A 13,917-nucleotide genomic window follows, 5' to 3' on the forward strand; every position below is an offset into this window, starting at 1 on the left:
GCTAAATAAAATCAAATAGCTACTAGAGCAGGCTGAGTATCCTACCGTAATCAGTTCACATCTCAATTTCTTTGTTTAAAATGAGTACAACACCAGCAACATAATAAGAAACCTAAAAAGCTTGGTTTTTCTCTCTTCATAGATGCTGCTCAAGTAGCTGAGTTTCTCCAACTTTGTTTGTTAGAAAGCTGTTTAGTTGATCCAGTCACCAGCTTACACTAATGTTGGAGAGAATCGTTGTTTAACTCGGCTAAATTGTGTCCTATGTTCCAAAGCTTTTCAAACAGCATGTACCAAGCCTATAAAAAGGCGTGTGGCATGGAAATACTAATCTCCATTTTACAGTCCAAGATTCATGTATTACCATTTCTTCCTTGCCACACAGGCCACAACAGGCCCGGAATGATTAGAGCCAAGCAATAAATGTTGGTCCTTCCCACAAATCAGAAGTAAACTTTAAAAAAAAACTTATACCGGAAAACAATTGAGAATAGTATTGAACTTCATTATATAATGTATATAAAATATACATTCTTAGACATCCAGTTATCAACATATTCAGGGCAAGAAAAGATTTGCAACAGCATACACTGCTGATGGAATTCTGAAATTCAATGAAGAAACAGGAATTACTTTGCAGGTCTGGTAACATCTTCAGAGAGGAACACAAGAATGAGTGTTTAACATCTTCAGTACGTTGTTTCAGGTCAATGATCTGATAACATCAATTATTTCTCTCTGTCTGGATGTTGTCACATCTCCTATGTAAATTCTGCAGCAAAGAAAAAGTTATGGACTATCCTAAAATCTCAGCAAGGTATGATATCAAGAATACTTCATGAACATATTAGATTCAAACTTAGGCTATATTATTACAGACCAAGTTCAACACTGCAATGATCAACGTGCTGGGGGTAGGTGGGTGCGTAAGAAGGACAAGGGGAAGATGAGGGAGAGGGCGAGTGAGGTGGAGGAGGACGAGAAGAAGAGATGAGGAGAAAAGATGATGAGATGAGGAGAAAAATCTGATTCTACAAGAAGACGAGGAGGAGGAGAAAAGAGCAGAAGAAAAGAACCTCTGGCTCTAAAAGGAGAAGCAGAAGAGGGGAAGGAGGAAGAGGAGGAGAAGGGGAGACGACCTGCTCTTACCTGGGACAGCACCCTGGGGTTAGCGCAGCCGAACAAGGACGAACTGGAGCTGAAGCTGATGGCGCCTCTGCGGCTCAGGACGTGTTTGGGCACCGGCCTGTCGAGAGGCAGCACCGGGAGCTGGTACTGGTAACATAGTGCCATCGGAGCACGGAGGGACGGGGAGGGCCCCGTGTCAGGGCCTTGGGGGGCCGGACGGAGGGAGAAACAAAAGAAAACAGCAGCGACGACCCCCACAAAGTAAAAACACAAAACCCACAACAATGAAAAACAAAAGTCAGCAGTCAGCACTGCCGCATGGAGAGAGACGGGACTCGGTGCCGGAGCACCCCCCACCCTCCCTCTGTGTCTCTCTCTCTCTCTCCCCGGAGTCCCGGGCCGGCCACCTTCAGCTCTCCGGGTTTCCGAGTGAAGATAAACTGCGGCCGATGTGAGGCACCGAGCCCCGGGCACCACCGCTCTCCCTCAGGCCCATCGCTGCGTCAACGGGAACCTTGCTCAAAACAGTCCCTCTTCAGTATTTTCTCTCAGGATTTGTTTTGTTTTTGAGGATGTTGTTGTTTTTCTCCCCCCCCCCCCCCCCAACTCTCTCTCGGTTATCGGCGAGACACCGGTGGCAGGAACGAGCGCGATCCGGACACTGAGGCCTTCCCCTTCACCCTCCTCCTCCTCCTTCTCCTCCTCCTCCTGCTCCTACTCGCTCCCTCTTCCCCAGAACCTTCCCTCATCTCTCGCGGCCTCTTTTTGTTTTAAAACGACGCCATGGCCCCCGGGGCCGGCTCCTCGGAGTCGGTGAGAGACGGAGGAAGGGGAAATGGAGGATGTCCTCCCCTCCTCCACCTTCTTCTCCTTCGCGGGCTCACCGTGAGGCCAACTGTGCCCCCCCCCCCCCCCCCGGGGGTCACACGGGGAACGTCGAAGGGGAAACCGTTGGGTTTGTTTTTTTTAAACAAAACGGCTGTGTCCCAGCGCGAGAAATTGAACCGACCAATCGGAGAGCGGGTATCGCTTCTAACCCGTCTCGCTATTGGACCCCTCCGGGTTCACGAAATGTTACCCGGGCGCTGATTGGATGGAAGCCCCCGGTTTCCCACGTTACTCGAAAGCACAACAAGAGTAGGCAGGGTCTACCCTGAGGCTCAGGAGCATCCAATGGAGGTAACCACCTCCTCTCATGAGTCATGCCCTAACAACGTGCTATCAACTCTGCTGAGTACACAGTTGGCATTGATTTTTGTTGTTGTCTATTGCAGGAGAGCAGAGCGCCCTGAATATTATTCATGCGGATCTTTTTGAAGGATGCTTGGCAATCGCAAAATGTACACACTTTTCATCACCCAAGTGCAAACAAAGGGATGCTGGAAATCTGAAACAGAGGGAACAACGACAACAAAAATAAAATCTGGAGAAATAGAACACAATCGAAATTTATTAGAAACTCAAACAGCATCTCTGAGGAGAGAGAGAAAAACAGAGTTAACACCTCAAGGCCAGTGGACTCAAAATGTTAACTCTGTGAACCTTCTTCAGAAAACCTTCAAACACCAGAACACTCTTCACTCCATTCAATGGACTCAGTCCTGATGAAGAGTCTTGCTCCTTCGATGCTGTCTGGCCTGCTGTGTTTTTCCAACTAAACGTTTTATCAACTTCTGACTTCCAGCATCAGCTGTCCTTACTATCTTCAATGAACATTTCAAATTGTTTCAAATACATTGGCACAGAAAGGTGTTCTGAAGAAGAGTCATGCTGGACTCAAAACATTAACTCTGTTTCTAACTCCACAACTTTTTATTCAAATATATATATTCATTTTGTGGAATGTTAGCATCACTAACTGGCAGCATGAATTGTCCACTTTTCATTGCCCTCAAGGTGGTGGTGCTGAGTTGCATTCCTGAACTGCTGTAGGCACATCAACAATACTGTTCATGAGGGAATTCCAGGATTTGACCCAGTGACAGTGAAGGAACAGTGACATATTTCCAAGCCATGATGGTGAGTGCCTTGGAACAAAACTGGCAGATGGTCATGTTGTCATGTATCTGCTGCCCTTGTTCTTCTAGTGGAAGTGATCATGGGTTTGGAAGGTACGGTCTCGGGATCTTTGGTGAATTTCTGCAGTACATCTTGTAAGCAGTACACACAGTTGCCAGACCTGCTGAGTCTCAAGCAATTTCTGCTTTTATTACAACTGCACTAAGCATTCTTTCTTAGCTATTTTCTAATCAACCTGTTCAGCAGGAGAATCGACGTTTCCTGAAGAAGGGCTCATGCCCGAAACGTCCTGCTCCTTGGATGCTGCCTGACCTGCTGCACTTTTCCAGCAACACATTTTCACCTCCAAAGAGTAACCCAGCCAGACCCATTCCCCCCCGAATGATGCGCCTAACATTATGGGCAATTTAGCATAGCCAATTCACCTGGCCTGCACACCTTTGGATTGTGGGAGGAATTCCACACAGACATGGGGCGAAACTCCACGCCAGACAGTCACCCAAGGCTGGAATTGAACCCAGATCCTTGGTGCTGTGAGGTAGTAGTACTAACCACTGAGCCACCATGCCATCCCTGAGTGCTAGCGTCCTTAAACATTTTTTAAAACAGTAACAATTACTTTCCATTAACATTTGGAACAGGGGACTTGTGTTATGTCTTCATCAGTAGGTGAGTGTAGTTTTAAAGAGACATGCTCATGCTGTTATCATGCATCGTAGCATGTGACTTCAGGGTATAATAAGGAGCCAGGGCCCGGTGTGGACTGGAAGCTAAGTGCCAGCGTGGTCTGTTGCACTGAACTTTTTTCTGTAAGGCTGGACGTTTGATTTCTTCAACAAATCTTGTAACAAAAGATGATGTACCTAAGTACTTTTGTATCTAAGTTGGCACTGTAATTGGTGATGTATAAATTTTTCACTATACTGGCAGCCCAGCCAACTGACCCAATAGAGCCCCAAGGTGAAGCAAGATAATATCATGAATGCTGCATCAAAAAGATAGCCAACTGGAGGCAAACATTCACCAGCTTTGAGATTACCACAGGTTGTAGATGTCACATTTAATATTGTGTTCTAATAATGTACCAATAGAGTATTTCTTACTGGATTGAAAGAAAAATGTTGACTCCTGAAAATCTGAAATTAATCTGATGACAGATCCCATTTTTTAAAAAAAAATTTGTTATGCACTTCCACATTTGTATGATTTTATTTTTCTAAGAAAGTAATTAAAATGAGTTTACAAATGTTCCTCACTCATTAGCCTTTTTGATTAGGTTGTTATTTCTGATGAATAATTTTGTCTCTTCGATTTGTGAGGACAGATCTACAGTATTTGTTCAGCAGCAATACTATCCTCCTCCTACTATCTCCTGTCTACCAATAATGCCTCATTTTAGCTGTGTTCCTTGTTACTATGTATAAGCTCCTACAACTTTTTAAATGTTCTTGCCTCATCTACTCTCCCTATGCTTCCCTAGTAAACCACAGCTGCATCTTCCTTGTTGGAGAATTTCTTTTCCAATAAAATGTTTTTAGTTGAACATTTTCAATTTCTTCTTTAACTGTTTCACATTGTTTGTTTGTTTATTTCCTGCCAAACCTGTTAGTCTACTTCCCCAATCAAACTGAGCCAGCTGTTTAAAAGAATATGTACTACACTGACTTTTTTTTTGTTTTCCTTTCTGGAAGGTTTCAGTAACTTGAACTGTGTTTTTACATTTTTCTGTTCATCACCACAAATATATGTATCTTGGTGAAAGTAAATCTAGAAAATAGATACTTAATATTTTTGCAGTAAGAATCTGTTCATATTACACTTAGTGATGTAATGCTTTCATTTTGTTTCTTTGTAGCTGCGGTTAAACTGCTTATACTACTTTGAGTCATAGAGCACAGACGGAGGCCATTTAACCCCTCAAGTTTGTGCAAGCTCCTCTCTGTACCAGTGTTATTCACCTCACTGAATCCCCAAGGCCCTGCATAATTATTTCCATCAAGTGTTGTTATCTCCTAATTTCCTTTTTACAATCATTGTGCATTACTGATGAAGGGCTTACATCTGAAATGCCGATTCTCCTGCTTCTTGGATGCTGTCTGACTTGCTGCACTTTTCCAGCACCACACCTCAACTCACTTCTGCTTCTACCACCCCAAAAGGCAGAATGTTTCAGGTCATTACTACTTGCTGTATAATAAAGCTTTCTTTTCAATTTTCCTTTCATCTGTTAGCCAAAACATTCAACTGTATCACTTATGCAACCATCTAATGTAAAGTGCTTATCATTGTCTACCTTACCTTATCCTACTGTACATTTTTACACTTCTATCGACTCCTCTCCTCGGAACTAAGGTTATGGGAAACAGTCCCTCCTTCTTCAACCTCACCTTGTAGCTAGAATCCATCATCACAGGAACAATTCTCTTAAACCTGGACTGCACCCTTTCAAGAAACCACTCATCCTTGCTAAAGTTTAGTAACCAGTACTGGATCCACTCCCTCAAATTGTAGCCTAATCAGAGATTCATAAAGATTTTGCAGAACCTTCCTGATTTTCCACTCCATATTTTTATTTGAGGTCAAGATTCCACATTTATATCTCAGCTGGCTTAATTCTGTGTGACCTGAAGGGATTATTGCAATAAAATTAGCTCATCCCTGAAACCCAGCATTTTATCATGTCCATTTATCAATGATAGGAAAGCTCAGAGACTATTGTGTCTATGATATCATTTTCTATTAAATTCATTTGTGGGATGTGAGCATTGCTTGCTGGGCCAACATTTATTGCCCATGCATAGTATCCCTTTTAGTAGTGAGCTGCCTTTTTTGAACTGCTGTAATCCACCTGCTGATGTCTATGACATGATTCATTTATATTGCTGAGTGGGCAATTAACATGCATTTGCATGGAACCTTCTTCAATGTTACATGGAGTTTTGAAATAAGTCAGCAGTCCACAGGAACTACATATTTTCTGATCCTTGGCCAGTGCCTCGGGAAAGCAGCCATGTGAAGTACTGAGTGAACACAGGGAAGGGAACTATGCATGGTCTCAGATGCATGGTCTGCAGCAGAGATAATAGGAAGGTACCAGCTGGAGACCACCAAAAGAAGCTGACAATGCCGAGGTCCAGCACACTGGAAAGGGTCCATCAGACATGCCTCAAATACTTGCAGATATACTGCTCCTCAATTATAGTCTCTCTGGATTGAGGATACTTCTGCTCCAGTTCAATGGCAGTTTCCTTCCCTAAAGAATATTAGAGAATCAGATGGATTTTTCCTAACAATCAGCAATGGATTTACAGTCATCATTAGACTCTTATTTCCAGATTTTTGTTTTATTGAATTCAAATTCCACCTGCCACTGCAGGATTTGAACCCCGTCCTGAAATGGGTCCTGAAATAGCTGATGAATCCAAAGTGTGATTTGTAAATTCTGGCACATTCAGGGTGGGAGGTGTTTAAAGGATAGAATAGGCAGGTTGTTTGGAGATTTATGCGATGCCTTGATTTTGACTGCTCATTCTCAATGAAATGTTTCAATAGTAACTTTTCAGATAAACCTTTTCCATTTTGATTGGTCACACTCCAGGGACTCCTATGAGTTGACAGGCATGTTTAACCTCTTCGGGGATGTTTTGAGGACATGCCTAAGGCATTTCTGCTGTCCTTTTTGGAGTCTTCTACCCCAAATGGATTCCAAGTAAAGCAGTTGCTTCAGGCGTGTGGTATCAGGCATACACATACACATTCGTTCCAGCAGAACTAGTTCTGAGTGATTAGCACTTTGATTCACAGCAGATGTCTTGGAATAGGATTGCTGCTAAGTGTTTCTTGCCCTGGATTTGGAAGATCATGTAAAGGCAGCAGGGAAGGTAATGGCCTCGCGATATTATCACTGAATGGTTAATCAAGAGAACCAGGTAATGTTTGAGGAACCTGTGTTCAAATCCTGCAGTGGCAGGTGGTATTTGAATTCAATAAAACAAAAATCTGGAAATAAGATTCTGATAATGATTGTGAATCCATTGCTGATTGTTAGGAAAAATCCATCTGTTTCTCTAATATTCTTTAGGGAAGGAAACTGCTATCCATATCTGGTCTGGTCTACATATGACTCCAGACCCACAGAAATGTGGTTGACTTTTAACTGCATTCTGAGCAATAGATGCTGGCCTAAACAATGATGCCCTCATCCCGTGAATGAAGTGAATAAAAGGCTTTGATGATGGTACTTCTCCAGTGCTTGGAGATTCCTGCTGTGGGCAGTTCAAGTCTCCAAAGCACAAACATGTAAACTCTGATTTTAGGTTTGAGATTCTTGTCCTCAAATACTCTTTTCCTCAGACTGACTATCTGATATTTACAATGTGAAGACTGTGCCTCTGTTATAGAGACATCATCAACTTATGCAGCATGCTTTAGGATTAGCTGAAAGCCAAGAGCTTTGGAAACTCAATGACCATGCCCCTGAAGATTGCCATGGATCTAGGATAAGGGGGTACAATGGTACTGTCACTGGGTTAGTATTCTGAATATAGGCTAATGATCTGGGACATGTCAACTTGTAGAATTTGAATTCAATGAATAAATCTAGAATTGAAAGTTATTTTGCATAATTATGACAATGAAACCATTATCAATTGCCATTTTAAAAAAAATTCTGGTTCACCAATGCCCTATAGTGAAGGAAATCTGTTGTCCTCACCTGGACTAGCATACACTTGCCTCCCGGCTTACTGCAATATACAGCCAGACCCCAGATTGCAAACGAGAATGTTGGCCTTACCATTCGAGCTGAAAATGTGTTGCTGGAAAAGCGCAGCAGGTCAGGCAGCATCCAAAGAGCAGGAGAATCGACGTTTCAGGCATGAACCCTTCTTCAGAAATGTTCCTATCTCCAGCATCTGCAGTCCTCACTTTCTCCTTACCATTCGAGCAACAACCACATCCCATGAATTAATAAAGAAATTAAAAAATCACGTTTTTCACATTTGGATCTTTCCAAAGATCCATGGCAATATTTCTGGAGTCTGTCGGACATTAAGAAGATGACCAATGTTTAGGAGAAGCAGTGACTACGATTGGATCCTGACAGCTGGAGAATCATACAATCAGAGAGGACCATTGGCTTCAAAGCAATTGCTCTGGATTTCCATTGGTGCAAGGTAACATGACTGCATGCACATGACTACCAAGACTCCTATCAAACAGCCTTAATGATGAAAAAGTTCCAACAACGTCCATCCAATTTGTAATCACAAAGCAAACCCTGCAGGTACATGCACAGATTCTGCAAAGCAGCCTTGATACCAGAATGGATGGATTTTTGATGAAATTGGAAGACATGCCTATCGATGCCTGTGAGAAACCTGTGTCCTGCAAGAGAAGAGAGGAGAAGGTTATGACAACTGTCCACCGGTGTGCTCAGGCAACCATCAAGCCACCCACTGGGCAAATGAAGATGCGCTTCCAAAGTCAAAATCAATCAGGGGAAGCACAACTGTATTCCCCAATGAGGGTCTTGCACATTGTGAGGAAACAGTGTGCTCTGTACCATCAAACACAACAATGCCTATATCAACAGGATACATTCACAATCTTCAGGCAACAGGGAAGATTCTGAGCAAGCCGCTCAAGGTGAGGAATCTCTTGAACTGTAGGTGAGTAACATTTAAGAGGCATGCAATGGTGGCTTGAGACACTCTTATACAAAACCACATGATGTCTCTTCCAAGTTAATGCAATAAAAATTAATTTCAATATACACCACTAGACAGTCCATCCCATTATCCTCAGTGCCAAACACTTAGGTTTATGACATGTACTCACAGAGCTAGGAAGATGGCACAGTGGATTAGTGATTCCGTTCGAGGAAAAACAGCCCCAGCCTGTTCAGTCTCTCCCTTCAGCTCAAATCCTCCAACCCTGGCAACATCCTTTTAAATCTTTTTGAATCTTTTCAGGTTTCACAAAATCCTTCCGATAGGAAGGAGACTAGAATTGCATGCAATATTCCAAAAGTGGCCTAACCAATGTCCTGTACAGATGCAACATGACCACCAACCCCTGTACTCAATACTCTGACCAATAAAAGAAAGCATACCAAATGCCTTCTTCATTATCTTATCTACCTGCAACTCCACTTTCAAGGAGCTATGAACCTGCACTCCAAGGTTTCTTTGTTCAGCAACATTCCCTCGGAGCTTAAGTGTATAAGTCCTATTAAGATTTGCTTTCCCAAAATGAAGCACCTTGCATTTATCTAAATTAAACTCTCATCTGCCACTTCTCAGCCCACTGGCCCATCTGGTCAAGATCCCATTGTAATTTGAGAAGTACAGTGAACTGACAGTGTGTCCTATTAAACTGATTTCATTACCTCAGACAAAGTCTTTTTCCTGGGGTGGGAGAGTACAGAATTAGAGGGCATAAGTTTAGAGTGAGAGGGGAAAGAGATAAAAGAGACCTAAGGGGCAACTGTTTCACGCAGAGGGTGGTGCATGTATGGAATGAGCTGCCAGAGGAAGAGGTGGAGGCTAGTACAATTGCAACATTTAAAAGGCATCTGGATGGGTATATGAACAGGAAGAATTTGGAGGGATATGGGCCAGGTGCTGGCAGGTGGGACTAGATTGGGGTGGGATATCTGGTCGGCGTGGACGAGTTGGACCGAAGGGTCTGTTTCCATGCTGTGCATCTCTATGACTCTATTAGCACTGTTGCATCAGCACCAGGGTCCTGGCTTCACTGCCAGTCTTGGGTGACTGTCTGTGTGAAGTCTGCCCGTGCCCAGTGGGTTTTCTCTAGGTGCTCTGGTTTCCTCCAACAGTTCAAGATGTGCAGGTTGGGTGGATTGGCCATGCTAAATTGCCCATTGTGACCAGGGTCTGCGGGCAAAGTGGATTAGCCATGGGCAATGCTGCATTCCGGTATAGGGGTGTGTGTCTAGGTGAGGCACTCTTCAGAGGGTCAGTGTGGACTCAATGGGCCAAATGGCCTGATTCCACTTAATAGGGATTCTGTGAAGGTAGGCAAATATGATCTCGCCCTACACCGCAGCTCATTGATGGAATAAAGGTGAAGGTGACAACTGCCATAGTTCAAAGGAAAGCATAGATAGATTATCTACAATTAAACTGACCACCCTTTGTTAAAAGTGGAGTAACAGCCATTGTAAGATCAAGCTGTAAGACACCAAGTGCATCTTGATACTCTTCCACTCATACTTATGGGTACTGTAATGAAGTGCTGTCCCTGGGCCCAGAGCTGTGGTAGAGACAGACTGCTCAGTTTGCTGTCCGGTACCTGAGTTACCCTGGGGAGACATCCTTCAGCAGCTCGAGGCCTAGAGAGACCCATCTGGCTGATAGGCCTCTGCACAGGAACTGAACCTCCCAAGACCACTGCTGCTATTGGAACTGTGAACTCTGGCTGATAGACTGAGGAGTCACTGTCCACATTCATTTTCCAGACAGGAGCTCCCAGTTGTGGATTGCAGCCAAACCTTTGCACTCTCAAGGCATGTTAGCACATACCTGCTGATTGTCGGGTAGTTGAATAGGCCATAGGCTTGTTATCATTTGACTCTCCATGTGAGTTTTTTTCTCTTTCACAGGATGAGGAATTGCTGTCTAGGCCAGCATTTATTATCCATCCCTAATTACCCACAGGCAGTTAAGAGTCAACCACATTACTGTGGATCTGGAATCACATAGAGGCTAGTTCAGGCAGTTTCCTTCCCTAAAGGACATTAGTGAACCAGATGGGTTTTTCCAACAATTGACAATGGTTTCATGGTCATCACTAAATTCTTAATTAATAAACTTTTATTGCCTGCAAATTCCACCATCTCCCATGGTGGGATTCAAACCCAGGTCCACAGAGCTCTGCCTGGGTCTCTGGATTAATATTCCAGTGATAAAACCACTCGACCCGTGCCTCACCACAAATGGAGGAAACCGTGCCCTCATGCATCTATAATTTGATCTGGGTATCCTCTTTCATCACCCATGTTTGACCCTAGAGGCCAATCATCAACCTGGGTCTCAATACAGGCCTGACCCCCCACAATCCTCCAACTGTCAGTGCCCTCTCCATTACAGACCTTTGTGAGGTGCTCTCATAGTCTCAGTGCATACCTGCTGAGCTGGTGGGATGATTGGAAAGTGTGTTCTGAAAAATCTGCTGCCCCCCTCAGAGGTTGACATGATTTCTGCAGCTCTAGCTGATGTTCTTCCCTCTGCAGTGTCATGACCTGGACAAGAAATACAAACATTTAGGAATCACAATAAATACCTTCCCAAGCCAACCTTGTTCTCAGTGTAACTTTGGGAGGTGGCACATGATAGAAGTCTATAAAATTATGAGAGGCATAGTTAGGGTTGACGGTCAGAATGTTTTTCCCAGAGTTGAAATGTCTAATACTAGGGGGCATGTATTTAAAGTTGGAAGGAGAAAGTTCAACAGAGATGCGAGGAGTAAGTTTTTTACACAGAGAGTGATAAGTGCATGGAACATGCTGCCAGGGTTATTGGTGGAAGCAGATACAATAGGGGCATTTGAAAGGCTTTTGGATATGCATGGAATTGAGCTATATAGACCATGAGCAGGCAGAAGGGATTAGTTTAATTTGACATCATGTTCGGCACAAATTTAAGGCCGAAGAGCCTGTTCCTGTGCTGTACTGTTCTATGTTCTAACATGACCCTTTTCTAGATATTGAAGCCACCTATTCTCCTGTGAGCAGACGCAGTGACATCCCACACACATCAATGGACACTATTCTGGTAATATTCTAAATTGGAGAATGGCCAATTTTGACGGTATTAGGCAAGAACTTTCAAAAGCTGATTGGAGGCAGATGTTCGCAGGTAAAGGGTTGGCTGGAAAATGGGAAGCCTTCAGAAATGAAATACCAAGATTCCAGAGAAAGTATATTCCTGTCAGGGTGAAAGGGAAGGATGGTAGGTATAGGGAATGCTGGATGACTAAAGAAATTGAGGGTTTGGTGAAGAAAAAGAAGGAAGCTTATGTCAGGTATAGACAGGATAGATCGAAGAGTATAAAGGAAGTAGGAGCATATTTAAGAGGGAAATCAGGAGGGCAAAAAGGGGACATGAGATAGCTTTGGCAAATAGAATTAAGGAGAATCCAAAGGGTTTTTACAAATACATGAAGGACAAAAGGATAAGTAGGGAGAGAATAGGGCCCCTCAAAGATCAGCAAGGCGGCCTTTATGTGGAGCCACAGAAAATGGGGGAGATATGAAATGAATATTTTGGATCAGTATTTACTGTGGAAATGGATATGGAAGATATAGACTATAGGGAAATAGGTGGTGACATCTTGCAAAATGTCCAGGTCACAGATGAGGAAGTGCTGGATGTCTTGAAATGGTTAAAGGTGGATAAATCCCCAGGACCTGATCAGGTGTACCCGAGAACTCTGTGGGAAGCTAGAGAAGTGATTGCTGGGCCTCTTGCTGAGGTATTTGTATCATCGAGGTGCCGGAAGACTGGAGGTTGGCAAACATGGTGCCACTGTTTAAGAAGGGCAGTAAAGACAAGCCAGGGAACGATAGATCGGTGAGCCTGACCTCAGTGGTGGACAAGTTGTTGGAAGGAATCCTGAGGGACAGGGTGTACAAGTATTTGGAAAGGCAAGGACTGATTCTGGATAGTCAACATGGCTTTGTACGTGGGAAATCATGTCTCACAAACTTGATTGAGTCTTTTGAAAAAGTAACAAAGAAGATTGATGAGGGCAGAGCAGTAGATGTGATCCATATGGACTTCAGTAAGGCGTTCAACAAGGTTCCCGTTGGGAGACTGATTAGCAAGGTTAGATCTCATGAAATAAAGGGAGCCCCAGCCATTTGGATACAGAACTGGCTCAAAGGTAGAAGACAGAGGGTGGTGATGGAGGGTTGTTTTTCAGACTGGAGGCCTGTGACCAGTGGAGTGCCACAAGGATCAGTGCTGGGTCCTCTACTTTTTGTCATTTACATAATGATTTGGGTGCGAGCATAAGAGGTACAGTTAGTAAATTTGCAAAATTGGAGGTGTAGTGGACAGCGAAGAGAGTTAACTCAGAGTACAACAAAATCTGGACCAGATGGGCCAATGGGCTGAGAAGAGGCAGATGGAGTTTAATTCAGATAAATGTGAGGTGCTGCATTTTGGGAAAGCAAATCTAAGCAGTTTAAACACTTATACAGTTAATGGTAAGGTCCTAGGGAGTGTTGCTGAACAAAGAGACCTTGGAGTGCAGGTTCATAGCTCCTTGAAAATGGAGTCGCAGGTAGATAGGATAGTGAAGAAGGGGTTTGGTATGCTTTTCTTTATTGGTCAGAGTATTGAGTACGGGAGTTAGGAGATCATGTTGTGGCTTTACAGGACATTGGTTAGGCCACTGTTGGAATATTGTGTGCAATTTTGGTCTCCTTCCTATCGGAAAAATGTTGTGAAACTTGAAAGGGTTCAGAAAAGATTTACAAGGATGTTGCCAGGGTTGGAGGATCTGAGCTACAGGGAGAGGCTGAACAAGCTGGGGCTGTTTTCCCTGGAGCATCGGAGGCTGAGGGTGACCTTATAGAGGTTTACAAAATTTTGAGGGGCATGGATAGGATAAATAGACAAAATATTTTCCCTGGGATCGGAGAGCACTGAACTCAAGGGCACAGGTTTAGGGTGAGAGGGGAAAGATATAAAAGAGACCTAAGGGGCAACTTTTTCACACAGAGGGTGGTACAGGTATGGAATG

At 43.6% G+C, this 13,917-nt stretch overlaps 1 protein-coding gene across 2 annotated transcripts in view; it reads right to left on the bottom strand.

Moving 5' to 3' along the window:
- pde7a (phosphodiesterase 7A) overlaps window positions 1–2,142 on the bottom strand; it is a 158,541-nt gene extending 156,399 nt beyond the window's left edge. The window contains exon 1 of one of the 2 annotated variants that reach the window (XM_060822676.1): window positions 1,150–2,142. In XM_060822676.1, coding sequence (XP_060678659.1) covers window positions 1,150–1,293 — 144 coding nt within the window. In that variant the 5' untranslated portion in view covers window positions 1,294–2,142. The remainder of the gene's footprint in view (window positions 1–1,149) is intronic. The other variant, XM_060822677.1, reaches the window with a different exon arrangement.
- Between the last annotated feature and the right edge of the window lie 11,775 nt (window positions 2,143–13,917).

The sequence above is a fragment of the Hemiscyllium ocellatum genome, chromosome 4 (assembly GCF_020745735.1).
Source record: "Hemiscyllium ocellatum isolate sHemOce1 chromosome 4, sHemOce1.pat.X.cur, whole genome shotgun sequence".
NCBI classification, from domain to species: Eukaryota; Metazoa; Chordata; class Chondrichthyes; order Orectolobiformes; family Hemiscylliidae; genus Hemiscyllium; species Hemiscyllium ocellatum.